A 21202-nucleotide genomic window follows, 5' to 3' on the forward strand; every position below is an offset into this window, starting at 1 on the left:
AGAGATACACTAAAAGACCTTTGAAGGAGAGGTGCACCAAAGTCTCAGAGGAAGAATTGAAGAGGGGGCTTTGTCAGAGATGAATAGGAGATAGGGAGCAAGAGTTACTGAGAAGACCCAGTATGAAAGGAGTGGGTTTAAGTATGCTGATGTGCTTAAGTAGACTATCGTGATTTAAGTATACTTCCTAGTCTGTAGAAAGTAAACTTGATTGCATTATTTTGAGTGGCATATAAAACAAATAATTGACATGTTTGCAGAAACAGTCCTTCCTTGGAAGATTGGAATTGTAATTTTCTAATGAGTAGGTAATCCTCTTTTGGAAGGAAGTCAATTATTCTACTTCTAATTCAAATAGTTGATATAAAATACATTTTAAGTGTACAACATAGTGATTTGACAGTTATATAACTTATGAAATGCTAACCATGGTAAGTATACCTACCATCTGTCACCATACAAAGTTATTACAATATTGACTATATTCTCTATGCAGTACTTTTCACCCTGTGACTTATTTTATAACTGGAAGTGTGTACCTCTTCATCCTGTTCATCTATTTCACCCATCCTCTCATACCCATGCCCTATGGCAACCATTGGTTTGGTCTCTGTATTTCTGAGTCAATTTCTGTTTTGTTTGTTTTATATTTTTTAATTCCACATATAAATGAAACCATATGGTATTTATCTTTGACTTGCTTCACTAGGCATAATACCCTTTAGATCCATCCATGTTGTTGCAAATGAAACGATTTCATACTTTTTTAATGGCAGAGTAATAATCCATTTATATTTATACACACCATGACTTTATCCATTTATCCATCAGTGGACACTTCCATTGCTTCCGTGTATATTGGCTATGGTAAATACTGCAGTAAACATAGGAATGCATGTATCTTTTCAAATTACTGGTTTTGTTTTCTTAGGTAAATACCTGAAGTGGAATTGCTACTGTATTACTGTCAATTTCTCCCTTTATTCTGCTTACATTTGTTTTATATAGTTAGGTACTCCTATGTTTGATGCGTAGATATTTACATGTGTTATAACTGCTTGCTGAATTGATCCCTTTGTTGTTATGTAACCGTCTTTCTCTTGTCTTTTTTTTAGTCTTTTGCTTGATATAAGTATTGCTACCCCAGCTTTTTTTTTCTTTTTCACTTTATTTGTATGGAGTAACTTTTCCCATCCCTTTACTTTCAGTTTGTGTGTGTCTTTAAGTCTGAAGTGAGTCTCTTGAAGACAAAGTTGTTCTTGTTTCTCTATCCATTCCATCACTCTGTCTTTTGATTGGAACATTTAGACCACTTAACATTTAGAGTAATTGTTGACACGTACATACTTACTGCCATTATTTAATTGTTTCTGGTGGTTTTTGTAGTTCTCTGTTACTTTCTTCCTCTCTTCCTCTCTGAGTGATGACTGTCTTTAGCGTTATGCTTAGGTGCCTTTCTCTTTATTTTTTGTTTATCTGCGATAGGCTTTTCATTGGTGATTACCATGAGGTTCATATATGATCTCCTGAGTATATAGCAGTCTATATTAATTTGATAGCCACCTAAATTCAAACACATTCTAACAGCAAGCTGTTATATTGTTAAATGGGTAGGATCCATTGCCTGAGTTACTGGATCACTGTTCATCCCTTCAGAGTTTTTATTCAACACCTATTGTGTGCTAGCACTGTTTCAGCACCAGGAACACATGAGTGAACAAGACAGACAATAAAATTTCTGCCCATGTATAGCTTACATTGTGTGGGTGGAGCAGGGAATATGAGAAAAACACAAAAGTAGTGCTATGGAGAAAAATAAACAGGGAAATGTGGCCAGGTGGGTTGTAATTTTAATAGAGTGGACAGGAAAGGTCTCACTAAGAAGGTGACATTTAAGTGAAGACCAACAAAGTGAATGAGCAAGCTCTGTAGCCTGGGGTTGTGTAAAACAAAGCCATTCTATATACTCAGAATTGTAAGCCTCTCTATTACCATTCTTAAAGTAACTTGTCTTCAGGAAAAATGAGATTGTAAGTGGTATTAGAAGGCAGGGACTGAGAGCAGAAGGGACGTTTTATGTTTGCATCCTTTGCTTTCTCAAAAATCTACTGTTTAGTTTTACATTGAACATCTGGTATGACTCTGCAGTTTTCACTTCATGAAAACGGATACCTAGTGTGCATTTTTTCCCCCTTGAAATCTCTTTTGGAAGAAAAACACGTGTTTGCTTAATGAAAATAGAAGCCAGAGAGGTTTTTCAGAAACCACAATAATAGAGAAAATATGAGTGAGCCCTGAAGGTGCTGTGAAACCATAGAGAGGGAGGGAGGCTGGTTTCAGAGGCCCCTACACGTGCTTCCTTAGGGAGAAAAGGGACCAAGTGTTGGATATAGTTTGAGCTCTGGACAAGGGAAGGATCTGTTAATACTCAGAGAAGCTGAAAAGATTGTTTTTGTTTTCAGTTATTTAGACTGATCTGCATGACCAGCCTGTTTGCTGTAGAAGAATAATCAGACAAAGGGAGAGGTTTAACATGTGAGTATGAACCTGGCCAGGCAGCTGCCCTGTTTTAGTGGCTGATTTCCTAGGATGAAGTTTCCTTTGAGATTCTAACTTTTCCTTTCTTAGCTAATAGCTCTCATTTTTAACTGCAGGATAGAAATTAGCCTTGAATGGTGTTAAAACTGATAATTCTAACTCCACCATTGTAGTAACTCAGAACAACTCTAGTTATTAATTTAAATGATTTTAAGTTCCAAATGCAATTAACTTCAATTTGCTCTATTTTATGTAATCTGTCACCTGTGGAGAGGGAAGTATTTTGATAAAAGGAACTCTAGGATGCAACAAACCTGAGAACCATTGAGAATCCTCAATATGTATTTCAAAAATGCTGAGTATTCTGTTAGAGATAAGGAGAGTGGGAAATGGGAACTTTGGACTTAGATCTTGTTTACACAGTTACTATGATTTTACAAGAAGTCCAGAAATGAAAGTTGTATCAGAAGACTCAAAACTGTTATGAGCAAAGTACATAAGGACAATTAAGGAACCCTTAAATGTTAGAGAATAGATACAGCATTCTTCTTTAGTACCAGGAGAAAATACAGACCAAAGCAAAAAACAGCCTATTCAGGAAACATTTTTCCATGTAACCTTATTCTAGGTTTTCAGCATCATATTTATCCAACCTACCACAATATATGAATCTAGAACAACTAATGCTGAACATTAGTGCTGAGGTTTTTATTTTTACTAAGGACACATTAAGAAAATTAGGTAGTAACTTGCTATAAGGGAGGTACTTTGGAATAAGGGAAGAGAAAGGTTGGCAAGAGTGAGGACTGATTTCTGATCCAGATTTTACCGCTGACCTGCTTTATGATTTTCAGCAAGTCATGAAACCTCTCTGTCTTAATTTGCCCATCTGCCCTATGTCCTTAAGGGGATAACATGGCCTAAAAGCTGTGAAGGAAATTTTTTTAAAGCATAATGGTCTACTTAACTGTTTTTAAATTAAGTTGATTTATTGCCTTAAAATGTGGTTGTACGTGCATGCCACTGGCAGTATTGTGGTCACAGGTGACAGTCCAGTGGCCTGATTTTTGAAGGCCGTGGACACCTCAGTGATAGGCACTTTCTAAGTTCTTTGTAACATTCTACTTTAATTCAGAAGTTTAATATATCAAAAAGAGGAAAAAAGAGAAGTTTAGTATATGATCTAAAGACAAACTTGTCAAAATGAAAGAAGAAAATTAGACTTAACAGTAGTAGCATACTGGCAGAGAGCCTTTGAGTATGAAATCCACCTACAATTAAAAGCAGAGCATGGGGAAATATTTTTTAAGTTCCAATTTCCTTTTGCAACCAGATACTCTTCAGAAAAGGTGCTAAAAGCCTATATCTCCCTGGTCTACTTGTTGGGCTGGTTATTAGAAATAGAGAAGGAACACCTTGGGAGAAGGGGTGGGATTTCTATAATGGGTGTTTCTTCTTTTACAGGCATAAACAAAAAGGCCAGTTGGTCTAATCTTGTGTGTCTTTGTCCTATAAGACACTGCAGGTGTTGTGAGCAGCACTTCTTCAACAAAAGCCTAGACTTACCACATCTTGGGAAGAGAATGGCCAGTGTCTTGGGGGCAGCCTTTTTCATGCTGGTGGTGTCCTGTGTTTGCAGCACTGTCTTCCACAGAGAACAGCAGACTTGGTTTGAGGGTGTCTTCCTGTCTTCCATGTGCCCCGCCAATGTCAGTGCCAGCACTTTGTATGGAATTATGTTTGATGCAGGGAGCACTGGAACTCGAATTCATGTATACACCTTTGTGCAGAAAATATCAGGTAAGTGCAAGTACCCTCACTAGAGCCTAAATCCACATTTTAGCATCACCACCCAGAAACAAAGGTGCTGAGAGTGTGCAATGGGAATTACAGAATGTTATGGCTACTGAATGTCTTTCTTCAGAGAATACTTTGGAGTATAATTGACATGGTTTAATTCAGTGTGAATTTAAGAGAAATCTGGCTTCCTGTAGTCTGAAACCTATGTGTTCAAGAAGTATGGCTGCAATCTGTCTTTCCTTTTCTCTAAAGGTGGTTGATACTGCAGTGTCCAGAATATTGAGAATACTGGGAGTGGTCTTGAATGAAGGATTATTACTATCCTTGGAGAAGGGGATGAGGGAATCCTGAATATTAACTTCCTGAATTTCCAACATTCTATTCGCACGTTACATATAGAGCCTAGAGAAAGGAGTAGGAACTAGGTGTCCACCAGAGAAATGGCAGATTCTCAGGGATTGCCTATTGTCCTCCATCTCCCTACCCAGTACTCCTGCAAGCCATTTCTCAAAGGTGGAATTGCTTCAAATAGCTCAGGAAAATAGCAGATTAATCTAATAGGGCATATAATATAGAGCCCAATATCAGAAGCAGCCTAACTTTTGGTAATCAGGCATCTCTCTTCTGCTTTGTTCCATGGATATAGGACAGCTTCCAATTCTGGAAGGGGAAATTTTTGAATCTGTGAAGCCAGGACTTTCTTCTTTTGTAGATCAACCTAAGCAGGTGAGTTTCTTGCAGTTACATGTTTAGAGTCTCAGTGCCTTGATAACTATCACACTGCTGCTGTTAAATATCTCATGTTGGTCGCTACTGATATTGAGATCATATGTGAAATCAGTTTCTCATGCTCAGCTAATCTCCAGAATAACAGGAATTGTACACCCCAAGTTCACTAGGGCTTGGGTAGAGGAGGCTAGAATAGACTGTGGCCATGCAGGGATAAAACCACCTTGTTAAGAGATTGCTCCCTTTGTATTTTCTGTTTAAAATTTTGAGGTAAAGCCTTTAACTTTGATTAATGTAGATGCAGAAAACAGACATGAAGTTCTATAGGGTGTGAGGTATAAATACAGCAACTGAGGGAATGTTGACCCAGTGAATGCCATTTGAGAGTGCCCTGATACAGGACAGAACCATGCCTGTACTCCAGAAAATAGGTAAGAACCCCTGATGACCAAAAAGTCTTTGGTAGTAGAGGACAAATGGGGGGTTTGGCATGATTGTATTTCATGTTAGAGCATGCACAACATGCTAAACCGAGGGTGTCCGAGGCCACACTGAAATAAAATAGAATAAGGTGGAATGTTGAACTTTGGTAGCAAAGGTGAAGGTACTATTCAGTGTCACATGTATAATCATTAACCAAAGGAAAACCTGATATTAAAATCTTAAACTTGAAGCACTGAGAGGATGTTTATTAGCTCACTGTTGTGAAATGGCAAATGTGATAGAAAATTAGGAGCTGTTGAAAAGCAACTACATTATCAGAAGCTGATTTGACATTTAGAGAAGATTGTGTCGTAGTTGCTAATAATTACAGTGATTTAGAGGCAGTGTGTTGTCAAATGTTCACTCAGGGGAAGAGTGGACTTAAGATAATGGTTTTTAATTTACCATAAATTGAGTATCTACTGTGTACCATACATGTAGGTGCTGGTGAAGCAAAAATGAACCTGACCTATTCTCTTCTTACGGGGCTTATAAGAAGTATAGCATAATAGCAGCTACAGCTAGCATTTATGTGGCAAGCACACACAGTCTTCCTCGTCTAATGCACATACAGTTTTGTGGTGGTGTGAGGTGTATCTCCCTTCTCAGAGTTGAGGAAGCCGCTGTGTCAGGCCACAGGGCTAGCAAGCAAGTCTTCTAACTCTAGATCCTGTGTTTTCTTTGCTATACTTTACTTGCTGGCCAGAGGCTGATTTATGAAACACAAAATAACAATCAATTAAAATGACCACACTATAAAATAATTCTTTTTATAGTGACTTAACCAAAATTAAATGGATTCTCCTTCAAAGAAGGCCACCTCTCTATGCTCCTGTAGGGCAGAGAGGGGTTAGAGCCCTCTGCTGCCTCACTCCTGTAACTCTCCCCAAATATGTTGAGGGATTAGACAGGTGCCACCAGGTGGAGTGGTCACTGGATGAGTGGGTCATCTCTTTTGAAGGGTGCTGAGACTGTTCAAGGACTCTTAGAAGTGGCCAAAGACTCAATCCCCCGAAGTCACTGGAAAAGGACCCCAGTGGTCCTGAAGGCAACAGCAGGACTGCGCTTACTGCCAGAACAGAAAGCTCAGGCTCTGCTCCTTGAGGTAACCCTTCAAATTTTTTGCACGTTGGATGATTATTTTTCCCTATATGAATGTTTTCTTTATGGATTTTTAGCCCTTTGAGGTATGACTGCCACCTTTAGTGTTCCATCTTTGCTGAAACATCATGGTAAGTTGGGGCTCTTGTAGCTAGTTACTTATATTTTTAAATGTTACTCTTGAATTTATAGAGCTTTCCTGAAAAAATTTAAAGTATTTCTAGTCTATGATATTCTTAATTTGCCTAATTTATTAAAGCAAAATCATGGAAATTATTTTTAATCAACTTTATTGAGGTATAACTTATATAAAATAAAATGTGTACATTTTAAGTGTATAATTAAATGAGTTTTGAAATTAAAACTCAACCTTACCCATTCCCAACTTCCTCACCCTCACCCTCACTCACATGGAATCATAACCCTAAACCTAACTCTAATGCTAACCCTCAGCCTAAACCCAAATCCTAACTCACCAACACCATAACTTCCTCCTAAACCTACCCCTACACCTAACACTAATCCTAACCTTACCCATTCCCCAACTTCCTCACTGTCATCCTCACCCTCACTCACATGGTACCATAATCCTAAACCTAACTTTAATGCTGACCCTCAGCCTAAATGCAAATCCTAACCCTAATCTACACCATATCATCAACCTAAACCTAATCCTACACCTAATCCTAACCTTACACATACCATCACTTCCTCACCTTCACTCTTCACCCTCACCTCACCCTAACCCTAACATTAAACCCAAGCCCTAAATCTAACCATAAGCCTATTCTCACCCTACACTGAAACCTAAACCTAACCCCAACCCTAATCCTGGCCCCTAATCCTAACCCATCATCCTCATCTTCACCCACACCCAACCATAAGCCTAAACCTAAACCTAAAGCTAACCCTAACATTAACCCTGAAATCGAATTCTTAACTGGATCCCTATCCAGATGCTACACTGAATCCTAAACTTAATCTTAATCCTAAACCTGGCCACTCACCCTAACCCCTAATCCTCACCCAATTAAATGTGGTAGAAGCTTCTCTGACCCTTTGCAGTTTCCCCCTCCTCTGAAAGCAGGCAACCACTGATCTGTTTTCTGTCATTGTAGATTAGTATTGCTTATTCTTACATTTCATATAAATGGTATTACACAGTTCCTGTTCTCTTTTTGTGTCTCTGACTTTTGCATAGTTTTTGAGAAGAATCATGGAATTTTAAGTGTGAAAATTTTTTAAAGATCATCTATTTCAACTTTCTCATTCATATAAAAAATTTAAATACAGAAGTTTTTAAACTCAACATTTTTAACTTTAAAGTTTTGCAAAACTTTTGGCAAAAAACATGTAAACTAATAAGATTTAATTACATATTGTAAAGAATATTTATGAGCAGAATCCCTTTATAACAAAAATCACAGCAAAAAAGGATTCTCTGTTACAAGTGTGCTAATTCCATCCTCTAAATCCATTTTCCTTTGACTGTTGACACAGAGGACCAAAGTCCCTTGTCTAAGGACAAGCTGCCTAGCATGTCTGCATGAGAATCTGAGTCCCAATTCCTCATCCATATATTCATTCTTTATTTAGCATGAGTGCTTACTATGTACTGGGCACTTGTGAAGTTACGGGATGTACACAGCAGGAAACAAAAGACAGTCAGTTGCTGCCCTCGTGGAGCATACATTCCAGTTGCAAGGAGACAGATAATAAACAACTAAACAAGCCAATACATAGTCCATTAGGCACTCAGATGCTGTGGGACTAAGGCAGACAGAGGAAGGCAGCTGAGGAGCAGTGATGGTGGTGTAGGGAAGTCTCAGGAGAGACCTCATCGGTAAGAATGAATTTGGTCAGAGGCCTGAGGGGAACGAAGAGGCAGTCCGTATAAGACATTTGTAGGAAGGATACTCCAGTCTAAGGAAAGAGCAGGTACAGTGGCCTAAAACAGGAATGTGCCTGTTACATTGAAGGAACAACATCTAGATCAGCATGGCTGGAGGGGTAGTCAAAGATGAGGGCAAAGAAGTATGAGGGGTTTACAATGTAGGGCCTCAAAGGCAAGTTTAAGGACTTCTGCTTATAAGGAAGTCACTGGAGGGTTTTGAACTAAAGAGAAACATGATCTGACATCTGTTTTAAAAGCACCACTCCGGCTACTGTGTTGAGAATAAACTGTAAGCAAGGGATAGGAATGGAGAGGGCAAGAAAAGAAACTGTCTTTCTATCTGTTTGCTTATCTATCTTCTCCTTAAAAGCTTGTTTATAGAGGACTTAACTGGCTTTTCCTGGTTGAAATGGAGTGCAGAAGTCAGCCCATGAAGTGTTTCCATCCCATAAGGAAGGGGAACAGCCAGCAGACTAGAGTTCACCCTATTCTTATTTGGAAAATCTTTCCCCCCACATTGTTATATAAAAAAAAGGCATAACGCCCATGTCAGTGACCTATATTTATGTACAGTCAAGAGCATTTGTGTAAGATTTTCATTCCCATCTCCTAAAATAGGATAAATAAATCTAGATCTGGAGTTTCTCTTGACTCTTGAGGCCCAAGCCATGTGCCAGGTCTGACAAGGGCTGACAGCAGAGGACCTCAGCCTGTGGACAATGAGCCCCTTTGCCAGCAAGGGCAGAGACCTACAGAATTTGATGGGAAAACATCAGAAACTTTCCTGTAGCCTCTGGAGCCACCCAGGCCCAACTTCAAGTTTATCTGCTCAGCTAAGAAATAAAGTGGAAAGGGTTTCTTCTAGTTTCCAGTGTGTCCGGACAGAATTAATAAGGTATTTTTGAAAGAATTACAGGATCCTGACTTGAGGTGATTTGAGATTTTTTCCCTTTTTCTGTAGGTAGGAGAGATTTTCAAGAAGTCACCTTTCCTGGTACCAAACGACAGTGTCAGCATCATGGACGGATCCTATGAAGGTGGGAGAGGTGTTGATAAATGTTCTAGGAGGAGAAGACCAGGGTTAATACAAGATTTGATTAAAGGAACTAGGAACAGGGATGGGGTTGCTGAAGAAAACCCAACTAAGTAAGGAGAAACAGGGAAGGAAGGAGGAATGGAATAGCAGGAAATGAAAGGATGAGGAGAAGGAAAGTGAGTGCTTTAGACATGAAACTCAGAAAAAGAACAAAGATTGGGCCAGGGAAGAGGGGAAAAAATGCCCTGGGATGTAATCATTATCTTTCTCTCTCTTTTAGGCATATTAGCTTGGGTTACTGTGAATTTTCTGACAGGTAATAAATTCTCAGGTTTGTTTTAAGACCTTAACTGGGTTTCAGAGAGCAAAATTCCCTTTCATTTTTTTCCTGTCTTGTTCATTTTTTTTTTAAGGCAGTTGGGTGGGGAGACATGAAGTTAATGTTTATAACCTTCCTTCAAGACCTCAGCTACAGCAGGAATGGGGCCAAGGAGCAGTGGAATGTTGATGGCATTCCTCCAGTGTATGACAAGAGCAGGAGAGAAATTACAGACAGAAGAGTGTTGGGCTGTCCAGGAATCAGATGTTCAGAGCTGGCTCTTATTCACAGGTCAGCTGCATGACCACAGCCAGGAGACTGTGGGGATCCTGGACCTGGGGGGGGCCTCCACCCAAATCACATTCTTGCCCCGGTTTGAGGTGAGTCATTTAGCAGCCCACTTGGCAAGCATATCATGGTACCAAGAAAGTGGAGCCCCATTTTCACATAGCAGCTCTGCCACCAACAGGCTGAGTAGAGGAAGTTAATGATGGGGTGAACATTCCCTTCCCCCCTCACTGTTGACAGTCCCTGTGATTTTTTTCAGACCTTGTGAGATGAACAGTTTAATCATCCTCCATTTCTGATTTTTTCAGGGGAGGGACAGGGGTGATGGTGATAATATCTTCAGATAATTGCAGATCCTGAATAGTCTTTTTGCTTTTTCTGATTTGCAGAAAACCCTGGAACAAACCCCTAGGGGCTACCTCACCTCCTTTGAGATGTTTAACAGCACTTACAAGCTCTATACACATAGGTAAGGAGGGGGACAGGGAGGAATATGTCACATTGTATGATACTCCTAATTTTTCAAAGCATTTTCACATCTATTATTCATCTGACCAGCCTTACAAAGTCTTTGCCAATCCCGTATTATTTGCCTGAAGGCCTAATAGTGAAAACCAAGCCACATACCAAAGCCCTAGGGCCCGAGAGGTTTCTCCATTCTTCGCCTCAGAAGTATATAACTTAAAGAGTCAAGTTTTCTTGGAGAAGGTTCAGCCAAAATTTTGTGCCTACTCCTTTGAGCTAGCCTTCAGATCATTCAAAATCTGGCACTGGATTTGATTGTAGCAGGGCTGGGAGCTAAGATAATGAGAGCTTTTCTGGATATGATTCCCAAGATGGGACTCTAGAAAGTGTCACTGTCTTTGGCCTTTAAATCATAGTGTGGAAAGTTCTTACTGCATGATGTTGATCTAAACTGTGTGGAAATTAGTGCTTCTTGTCCACACAAGATGAATAGATCACAAAGAACAAAGTTTTCCTCCCTCCAGGAGAGAAAAACTATGTTACTTTGGAAAGAGGTAGTTTAGAATGGAGAACTTCAGGACCAGCATGAAATTAGTCAATCCTGTATTTTACAGTTACTTGGGATTTGGATTGAAAGCTGCAAGACTAGCAACCCTGGGAGCCCTGGAAACAGAAGGTTTGTCTGGGTACCTGTGCTGGGTGGGGTATGGTGAGAGTGACACCGACACTCAGCTCGCTTTTTCCCTTCCTTGGCAGTGATTCTGTGGAGGACAGGGTTATGCCAAATTAGGGAGCATATGTTGTATAATGGATGTGGTAACAAATTCGTGAGTTCAGATATTTTGGTGTATATACTTTTAGCCATTTTTAGAATGAAGTCTGTTGATACAGGAGGAATAGCCTGTGGCCAGGAGACTGAAATGTCTGCAGAAATTCAAGGCTCAAAGAGTGAATTTGGAGGAGCTTGCTCAAACTCTTAGTTCTGCCTGGGATGTGCAGGAAGCAGCATCATTTCATGTGCAAGATGGAGTAACTGAGCCACTTGCTGCTTCTCTTCAGAGGTGGTAGAAGGGTTATAGGAGCTCAGCTTTGGGGATCAAGCAGAACTGTGGTCAGTCCCATTTTGTGATTCTGTGCCCCTTTCCTCCCCTTAAATGAACATTTGCATTTAGTGCACTTTGTATGGTACCTGGCTCCCAGGAAGCTAGTATTGTGATCATGACTGTTTAGCATTTCAGAGTTCACAAAGCATCTTCAAGTGTATTTCATTTAAGCCTCACAACAACCAATGAGGAAAGTAGGACAGTATTTTTCCCTTTTTTAGGAAGGAGGGAAATCATTTCATTTTAGGTTTTGGATTTTGAGATGTGATGAAAGTCATGGATCTTTCCGCTAAATGCAGATATGCACAAAAGTTTGCCTATAGTTTCAGAGGGTGTGCCAGCCCCACAAAGCCCATCTGTGAACCCTGAGTTAACATTTCTGTTGTAGTCTGCAATCATGGAACTAATTTCATGTGATTTTAAGGTCCAGACAATGGTAATTTCTTTCAGGCTTATTGGCTTCTTCCTTTCCTTCCCCTCCCACCCTTCCTCTCTCCCAGTCTCTCTGTCACTCACTTACTCACATCCTTGCCTCTTACTTTGTGGTCTGGTTTTCTTTCAGGTATTGAGGGACACACTTTCCGAAGTGCCTGTCTACCGAGGTGGTTGGAAGCAGAATGGATCTTTGGGGGCGTGAAGTACCAGTATGGTGGCAATCAAGAAGGCAAATGATTTTTTTTTACTTGGTGAAATAATTTCCAGGAGAAGTCTGTTAAAGTCCCATGGGAAACACTTTCCAGAGCTCAAAAGCAGTTCATCTTATATAGAGACTCATTCCAAATCCATCTTGGTATGCCTCCGAAGAACAATGTGAAGTGACAGCAAACAAGGCAGCTGTTATTCCCTGGCCTGCTGTTTCAGGTTCAATTAATGTTTAGTTATTTAAGTTATAATAAAACTTAAAATTGAGATGATAGGAAGAATACTTCATCTTAGGTATTATAAAAGACATAGACTTAAAATTAGGAAAAAAACTTGATTTTTTCAGTGGAGGAAGCAGGTGAGCCTTCTGGATACTTTTCATAAATATGAAACATAATGCTCAGCAGCAGCTCAAGGTCGGCTGTGACTCTTTTTGGTGAACACAGTTTAGGGAGGAGAGCTGCCACAGAGAAGCAGGTACCTTTCTTCCAGAGGAGTGAGGCAGCGGAGGTGTGCTGATGTGTGTTTGTGAGCCCTGTGTTCTGAGCCTCAGCCTTTTGCTTTCCTTGGTCATCCTGCTGTTTCTTTGTAGGCTCCAGATCCTGCCTCAGAGAGCTATCCTGTTCCTCACCTTGTCCCTGTGTACCTTTCCCTGGCAGGAGAGATGGGCTTTGAGCCCTGCTACACTGAAGTACAGAAGGTGGTCCAAGGAAAACTTCACCAGCCAGATGAGGTCCAGAGAAGCTCCTTCTATGCTTTCTCTTACTATTATGATAGAGCCGTTGACACAGATATGATTGGTAAGTTTGCTCCAGGTATCAGTCCAGGGAGGAAACTGGGCCATGCCGTGGTGGGGAAGGGATAGGGAGAAAAGAGCACTGAAATGTTGTCAGGGGTGATCAACCCTCCTTTTCTCCAGGACTGGCTGTTGAGTGACACTTGTTACTCAAATGGAAGGGAGAATAAGATTTGGAATCTTTTGGAGCTAGAAGATGTCCTAAAGAAATACATACGAAGTTTTTAAAAAGTATACATTTATTGAGGTGTAATTAACATAAAGTGCACATATTTAAAGTGTACAATTTGCTAAGTTTTGACATATGTATATACCCATTAAACCATCACCAAATTCAAGATAGTGAACATCTCATTACTCCAAAAAGTTTCTTCCTCCTCCTTTATAACTTTTTTTTCCTTATCATAATAGTGATGCTTCTGGCTATAAAACAGTAATATGTAGCTGTCAGGATACAGTATGTGATCTGTCATGGCCTGAGATATGAGTCAATTTCCTACTTTCTAATGTTTTTTTTTAATGACTGAATTTTTAAAATTGTGCTTAAATATACATAATTATAAATAATATCAACTGCATAGACTATATTATATTGATGTGTCATGTTTGTTTATCCCTTTCTCTAATGTTGGAAATATTATTTCTAGTATCTCATTATTAAAAATATCACTAGGATGAAATTCCTTATGTTTTCTTAAAGGCTTTTTGACATCAGCTATTGTTCTATTTCAGATTATGAAAAGGGGGGTGTTTTAAAAGTTGAAGATTTTGAAAGAAAAGCCAGGGAAGGTAAGTGTCAGTAGAAGCCCTTGAAGACAAGCCTGTGAGGCTGTGCTTGCCAATTCCAGTGACCTTAAAGTGACCTGAAGCACCACAGTCAGCCCCTCAGAAGGCTGGTTTCCTGTCTTTGCCAGGATTTAAAAGCATTAAGTTAAGTGATATAGAAAAATAAGAGAATACAATAAGCTTTGGGGAAATAATGAGAACCTTTCTTCTTTCTGTATTTCTTCCCTTTAAAAAAAAATTGAAATAGTGTTATTAGTGTCAGTGAAACATGGAGCACCAAAATATATGGGAAATAATCACAGAGCTTCCTTGAGAGAGTCCCTTGAAAAAAAAAGATGATCTTATCCAGTGGCCCCAAAGTAGGGCTAACTGGCATGTCCCTATCTTCTGGGCCTCAGCATTAGTAATATATAAGGGACTCATTTTGAATTAAGCCCCAACAATAGGTCATAGAAATCTAGTAAATAAATTAGGGCCTGTGCACATTTGAGTAGATGAACTATGACATCAGAAACAGGCAGTTCTTATGACACTGCAGTCTTGCAGAGGCTGTTGGTGCACAGTTCTGGTCTCAGAGACACCCAGGCATCAACCAAATCAGGAATTCTACTTGACTTATTGTAAGTCTGTATTTCAAGAAAATACTGCACCTCTCAGTTGGCTGCATATTTTAATTCTACTCTATACTCTTTTTTCCCTTCAGTGTGTGATAACTTGGAAAAATTCTCCTCAGGCAGTCCTTTCCTGTGCATGGATCTCAGTTACATCACAGCCTTGTTGAAGGACGGCTTTGGTTTTGCAGACAGTACTGTCTTACAGGTAAAGGAGAGGGCCCTGGAACCTCCTAACAGTCTCCTTATTTGGGATGGGAAGAGTTAAGAACTTGTGTAATAATCAGAGTGGCTACTGATGGAATTATGAGGTACTTTTATTAGGGCTGTGGACAAGGGATTGTACAAGGCACCAAGAATGTGGGGAATTGCTGTGATGCAATGGCAGCTTCTAAGTATATTACCAGGCAAGCTACTCCAGAGATGACAGAGCAGAAAGGCTTGGAGCTGAAACTAAGATGCCAAGTCACATGGTTTATTAAATCAATTTCAAAATACAGAGCAAGAAGGAAACAAGGTGAATACACAGGATAGAATATTCAAGAGCTTGCACTGACACTTACCTTCCCTGGCTTTTCTTTCAAAATCTTCCAACAGGTTGGGAGTGCCACATTTCCTGAATCCTGGGTTCATATGTTGCCTCTCTCTCTGCTGCTGATAGTGTGGTTACAAGTACTAGAGCTGAAGGTTGTGATCAAGGGGGCACAAGACAGGTGTCTGGACCACCACACAAATTTGCTCTATTTGGAGAGGCACAGGGCTGATAGCATTAAGCTTACTTATTGGCCCATTTATGGTTTGATTTGCCAGGAGACATGAGGGAACAGAAGGTGTCACCTTGAGTAGCTTATTTAAGATCTCATGATTATTGAATGCCTTGTGAATATGTAGTATGCCATATATATTTTATATGTGCCTTGTATATTTAGTGTCTCATGAGTCTTAGGTCCCTCTTTGCCCTCCTATCTCTGTCCATCTGTTTAGCACATGAAGGCTCAACTTTACCTGTAGTAACTTATTTATCTATTCTAAGCACTTCTTAATGCATTTTATCCACCCCATTTATTTTCTTCTATACCATAATTGAGTGATTGTACCTTATGGCTACAAAAATGTTTAAGGTGTAATCTTGTCCTCAGCATATAGTCTATTAGAGGGGATATGACAAAAAGAGAGGTCTGGCACAGGCAACTCTTAACTGTGGGGTGAGTACTTTGGTATTGAAGCACCCCTGCCCTTCGCCCTGCCAACCTTCCCTGGCACCACTGCCCCTTCCTGTTCCCTCCAGATGAGTTTCTATTATCCCATTTATTATGTTACACAGATTTCATAAACCCATTTGTACTAAAGTATTTAGATTGAATGTGTTGTATCTGCCAAGAATATTGCATTTAAAGTACTTAACACAGAAGAGTTCATTGTAAGTAGAGTCAGTAGAGAATGGTGTTTAAAGCATGGCTCTGGAGTCCATCAGATCTGGGTTCAAGTTCTGATTCTGCAAGTTTACTAACTCTGTGACTTTGGATGATGTATTTCCCCTGTAACTTTTAGGTTCTTCATCCAAAACAGGGTACCTATTTCATAGGGTTGTTAGGAAAATTAAGATACAATTCATGTAAAGCACCATGCCTGGGACATGGTAAGTTATTAATATTGGTATTACTATTAGTGTAGGCATTTCACACCAGTTGGGGATAGACTTGTGGACAAGAGAGGTCATCCTAAGCACTCATTTCACACCAGTTGGGGATAGACTTGTGGACAAGAGAGGTCATCCTAAGCACTCTGTACATACTAAATTAACAACATCCTCTACTTCAGCAGCAACAATAATCCAAGTCATTTAAGGACAACTGTCTGCCACTTCCAGTGCTGGCATGTTTTTAGTCTATGATTTCAGTGGCAGCAGAACTTACATGAAGAGTGGACAGTCCCCTGTTCCAGAGATCACTCCCTTAAGCATCTATATTCCTAGGCTGGCGGTCCAGCCCAGTTCTGAGGACAGAGGAGCATTTAGAGTGGGTGGGAGGGGGTTGAGGACACTTCCAGTTTGACTCAGATGTCTCAATCCCTCACAGTGATTCCCATGCCATTCTTCTCAGTTTCTGGCAGAGTGACTAGACTAGATTTTTTCGGGTTAACCCAGAAGTATTGTGTCATAAGAAGCTGGTAATAGAAGACTAAAACCAATCCATTGGCTTCTAAACCTTTTGTGTATGTGTGTGTGTGACGGTGGTGGTGACATTTTTATTCAACAAAAGCTTATTTATAAAGAATGCCAGTAAAACTGATAAAAGTGGACCTAATTGAAGCAGAGGTAGGGCACCCTTTGTCCTTTGAAGCAATTCTTTGGAACCCCTGGAAGTGGGTTCTGAAGAGAACAGTTTGATAATCTAATCTAATCCCCTTGTATGTAGTTGAGGAAATCAGGTCTAAGCTTTTGCCCAGTGTCACTGACCTGATTAAGGCATAGCCTCGCCTAGGCCTTAAATGCCTTCCTTGGTTATTTGTGCTTAAAATGCAGTTGTTTACCAAGTACGAATTGAGAGGTTTAGTATGTTCTTTCCTTCTCCTAAATCTAGTCCCAACTCCTGTTATATTGAGTTTCAGGATTAGGGAAAGAGTTCAGAAGCCTGTCTAAAAGATCCTGTCTAGAAGGCTGGGGTGAGACCACTTCCTGCGCCAGGAGATTCAAGGCTTAGATTGGCAGGTGTGGGAGCAATAGGCCATGGCAGGAGAGAAATTTGTTACAGAGAGAGGCAGGAGGAAGCCTCCCCAATCTGGCTACTCCCAATTATACCTTTGTTTAGCCATGTGACTGATCTTTGCATGTATTCTCTGCCGTCATGCTTACTAGATTTGAAAGTTGAATGCAAATGTGAAGACTAATTTTTTCTCTTCTCCAACAGCTCACAAAGAAAGTGAACAACATAGAGACAGGCTGGGCCTTGGGGGCTACCTTTCACCTGCTGCAGTCTCTGGGCATCTCTCACTGAGGTCCAGCCATTCTTCTGAGGCCTGTATTCACCAGCAGTCTACTTAAAGGTAGAAGGAGGACTCAAGTCATGTTCTGAGCTAGTCTGGGGTCAGCCTGGACTGAAGCCCAGCAACTGACATCATCAGGAGGAAGGGGCTTTTGTGACAGGTCTGTCCCCTTGAATCTTGAGATTTGGATTTAATTAATTTTACAGATATAATGTGAACTGTTACCTAACCATTCTGGTTACACAGCTGGCACCAGAGTCTAAATTTTTGTGATTCCTTGTGTGTCACACAGAGCCAAAAGGAACAGCTTTAGAACTTAACCTTGGGTAGCCTGGGGACAGGTCCCTGGGAACCAAAGAAAAATCTCATTTCAACCTTTTGAGTGCCTCATTCCTTTGAACATACTAATTTTCATCTTACATAGTAAACTGATTGCAATCCCATAACATAAAACACGTTTTTTTCCCCTCTCTACACATTGCCCTGTCTGGTCCTTATCTCTAACCACTTCCCATACAAAAGAGAGAAAAAATACTGGCTTTGCTTTTTATGTGCAATTCAAGGGGGAAAAAGAAGGTAACCATATCTGAAAGTGTGTGGTCCTGCTTTGTGCCAGCTCCAGTGAGCCAGCTAAGAGCCATCCTAAATCTTAGCAGGATGGAAACTAACTCCTAACCATATAGATCCCAGCCTTAAGAAAGGAGGCCATTCAGTCCCTGGGGACAAGTTTTGGGAGGGTGTGGCTGCTTTGTATAGAATACCTTTTAATCAACAAGTTATCAGTCAATGCTGGGATTAGGAATGTGTGTGTATCCCATGTCAGTATCTACCACTGGGCTAATGAGTTTGTAGTCATTTGTCATCCTAAACTTGTTTTCTTTATTATTTCTAAGAAAGACATCTATACCCTAGCTTCTGGTCTGTGGTGAGAGGCTTGTGGCTGTGCTATTCAAGGATCTAGGTTTTGGCCACATCCCCTTTCAGTTTGCCCTTTTATTCTCTGCATTTTTAGCATTTCTTCCTGACCTGGCCCCAGTCGTTTTAGCTAACATCCTGTAACTTATTTGTCAAGTCCCAGGGTTTCTGATACCCTTCTCAATGATACCTAACATTTGATATGGTCAGTCATTTTGGCCCACATCGATACAGTGCATTCTCATTTTGAATGCTCAAAACTCTTGATTTTGTACATTCCCCAAAACTTCTTATCTTGTACTTTTGCACATCGCTACCATCTGCTGCTTGTCTACCACTCGTACTTTTGGACTTGAAATAGCTTCGTTTGCCTTTGCCCTTTACCTCCAGCTTCTTTCCAGCAGTTTCTATCTCCTCAACTTACAGCTTTCACAGTAGACCCTTTCAGCTCTCTCATGAAAGATAAGTATACCTGGCCTTCACACCTGTTCTGGGGAACCTTTATTTTTAAAGTTATTTCCTTAAGTCATTATTTAACATCTGATATGTGCATGTAGCTAGGCAAACTTCTGTATCCTCATCCCACAAATCTGAGTTGTTTTCTTTAAAAATAGTGTGGGATTTCTTCAGATTCTTCACAGTGGCCTTTATTATACTGAAGTCAACTTTATACCTATTGTCATCCTTAAAAAATGCTAATACATAGTAAAATAATAGAATCTAAATTTAGAGTTGTAAGCAGTATTCCCTTAACATTTCTAACTGGTTATCATTCAGCTTCTGTTTAGGCATGTTCTCAGCTCATTTCATTTTTGAACTGCACTGATTTTTTAAAAAAACCCTCCTCATATTGGGCTGAAATCTACCTATCTTCTCACTGGTCTTAGTTCTGCTTTAATCCCTTCTTCCATGGCCTTTCAGTCTTCTGAAGAAAACTTCTAAGTCCTTTGTGGTCTCTTTAACAGTCGACATAGCTTCTAGACCCCTCACCATCTTTGTCAAAAAAGTAGGGTGCTAGAACCAGTCATCCCACACTAAGTGTTATTCAGTGTGATTAGGGAAAGACCATTTCCTCTAGTAGAAACCAAGTTGTTTTCCTGAGGGGTAACCTGCGTTCACTAGACTCCTCCAACTTATCCCCAACAGGTAAGATTCCCTGGTCTTTATCACCATGGCGTATCTGAAGCTTTTATAAACGAGGGCCACATATTCAGCAGACGCCTTCAGTCATCCCAAATACCTTCAGAACTCTTGGATAGATGCATTGTAATTCTAGGAATGTATCTACATATATTCTGATAATCTTGACGGGAAAATGTGAAGAATTAACCAATTTATCCATTTCAAGGGAAATTTGTAATGAGAATTTTTCTTAGAAAAAAATGATTTGTCTATAATGTGCTTTTTGCCCCTTAATGTACCTTTCAGGGCCCTACAGAATCAAAAACTGCTGGTTAGCTTTTCTTTCTGTAAATATTTATATATTTCAAGTATTTAGAACATGGCCTGGCACATAGTACATGTTGTGTGTTGTCATCTTCAGCATCATATGAAAACAGCCTCTGTGGGATTATGGAGGTCTTTGCAGGGTATGCCTTAAAATTCTTCCTGTCTTGCCTGATTTGGTTTGCATACTTTTGGAGAATTCATGTTCTTACCTAGGCTACCTTTCCATTTTTTGTGAAAGGTGATCTTTTTTCCCTATAGACCTTTCTGGACTTTGCCAATAGTCACATAGCTTTTCACAGTAGGTGCCATATTCTGAGCACATTTTCCAAGATTTCAGGAAGGTTTGTGACTGTCACTATTTAACTCATATCTTACAAATTTTCCACATTTGCCTGAAAGCTCCCTTGTGGTAACTGTTGTTCCCTTCAAAAATTATTTCCAAGAATTGCTTAGTGTATTTCAAAAGCTGACCATTTTCTCACTTCACGTTCAAATCAGACTGTTGTGCAAGATGTTCTTTACAATATACAAATCTAATGGATCCAAAAATCTCTTCAAGAGGCATCTCTGGTACTGTGAAGTAAACTCTTCAAAAACTCATAGCAAGTCCCACCCCACCCAGTCGGCCACCATTCTGCAACCAAACATGAACAGATTCTGCTGCTAACCAGATTTTCCCTTCTGACCTGGTTCCTGAGGTCTTCAAACTTGTGCAATGAAATTATTTATTGTTTTATTACTGAACAGACAGTGGTGCCCCAGAGAGGAACCATAGGTAAAACTGAAATCTGGTGCTGATAAGGAAATAATTAACAGTAAGATTTTTTTTCATGAAGTCCACTGTAACTATAACAGAGGTTAATTTATGTTTAATGTTCACTCAAATGTTTATAATTTTAAAACATAAGTCAATTGTGTAAGCTATGGCCACCATTAAAAATATTATATAAATCTTCAGTCTTTTTCTGTTTCAGGTGTACAGCTTTCTAATGTGGTATCTGTATACACAACAAAATGATCACCACAAGCCTAGTTACCGTCCAGTACCAATCATTTGAACCCCTTCATCCGTTTCATCCACCCACCAAACCCCTCTCCTATCTGGTAACCACTAGTCTGTTCTCTGAACCCGTAAATCTCTTTTGTTTAGATTCCACATACAAGTGAGATCATATGGTATTTGTCTTTCTCCAACTTATTTTCCTTAGCATAATACCCTCAATATACAACCATGTTAGCACAAATGGCAAGATTTCATTCTT

At 39.9% G+C, this 21202-nt stretch overlaps 1 protein-coding gene across 3 annotated transcripts in view; it reads left to right on the forward strand.

Annotated features, from left to right (window-relative positions):
- Positions 1-20902, forward strand: part of ENTPD5 (ectonucleoside triphosphate diphosphohydrolase 5 (inactive)) — a 34650-nt gene extending 13748 nt beyond the window's left edge. The window contains exons 5-18 of one of the 3 annotated variants that reach the window (XM_073242142.1): positions 2463-2535; positions 4055-4338; positions 4985-5064; positions 6512-6655; positions 9507-9582; positions 9862-9897; positions 10192-10280; positions 10578-10657; positions 11268-11329; positions 12319-12420; positions 13058-13198; positions 13927-13983; positions 14684-14799; positions 17501-20902. In XM_073242142.1, coding sequence (XP_073098243.1) covers positions 4122-4338; positions 4985-5064; positions 6512-6655; positions 9507-9582; positions 9862-9897; positions 10192-10280; positions 10578-10657; positions 11268-11329; positions 12319-12420; positions 13058-13198; positions 13927-13983; positions 14684-14799; positions 17501-17587 — 1287 coding nt within the window. In that variant the 5' untranslated portion in view covers positions 2463-2535; positions 4055-4121 and the 3' untranslated portion in view covers positions 17588-20902. Of the gene's footprint in view, positions 1-2462; positions 2536-4004; positions 4339-4984; positions 5065-6511; positions 6656-9506; positions 9583-9861; positions 9898-10191; positions 10281-10577; positions 10658-11267; positions 11330-12318; positions 12421-13057; positions 13199-13926; positions 13984-14683; positions 14800-17500 lie in introns of those variants that run through there. The other 2 variants (XM_073242143.1, XM_073242145.1) reach the window with 2 other exon arrangements.
- The last annotated feature ends 300 nt before the right edge of the window (positions 20903-21202 follow it).

The sequence above is a fragment of the Manis javanica genome, chromosome 8, assembly GCF_040802235.1.
Source record: "Manis javanica isolate MJ-LG chromosome 8, MJ_LKY, whole genome shotgun sequence".
In the NCBI taxonomy this organism is placed as follows: Eukaryota; Metazoa; Chordata; class Mammalia; order Pholidota; family Manidae; genus Manis; species Manis javanica.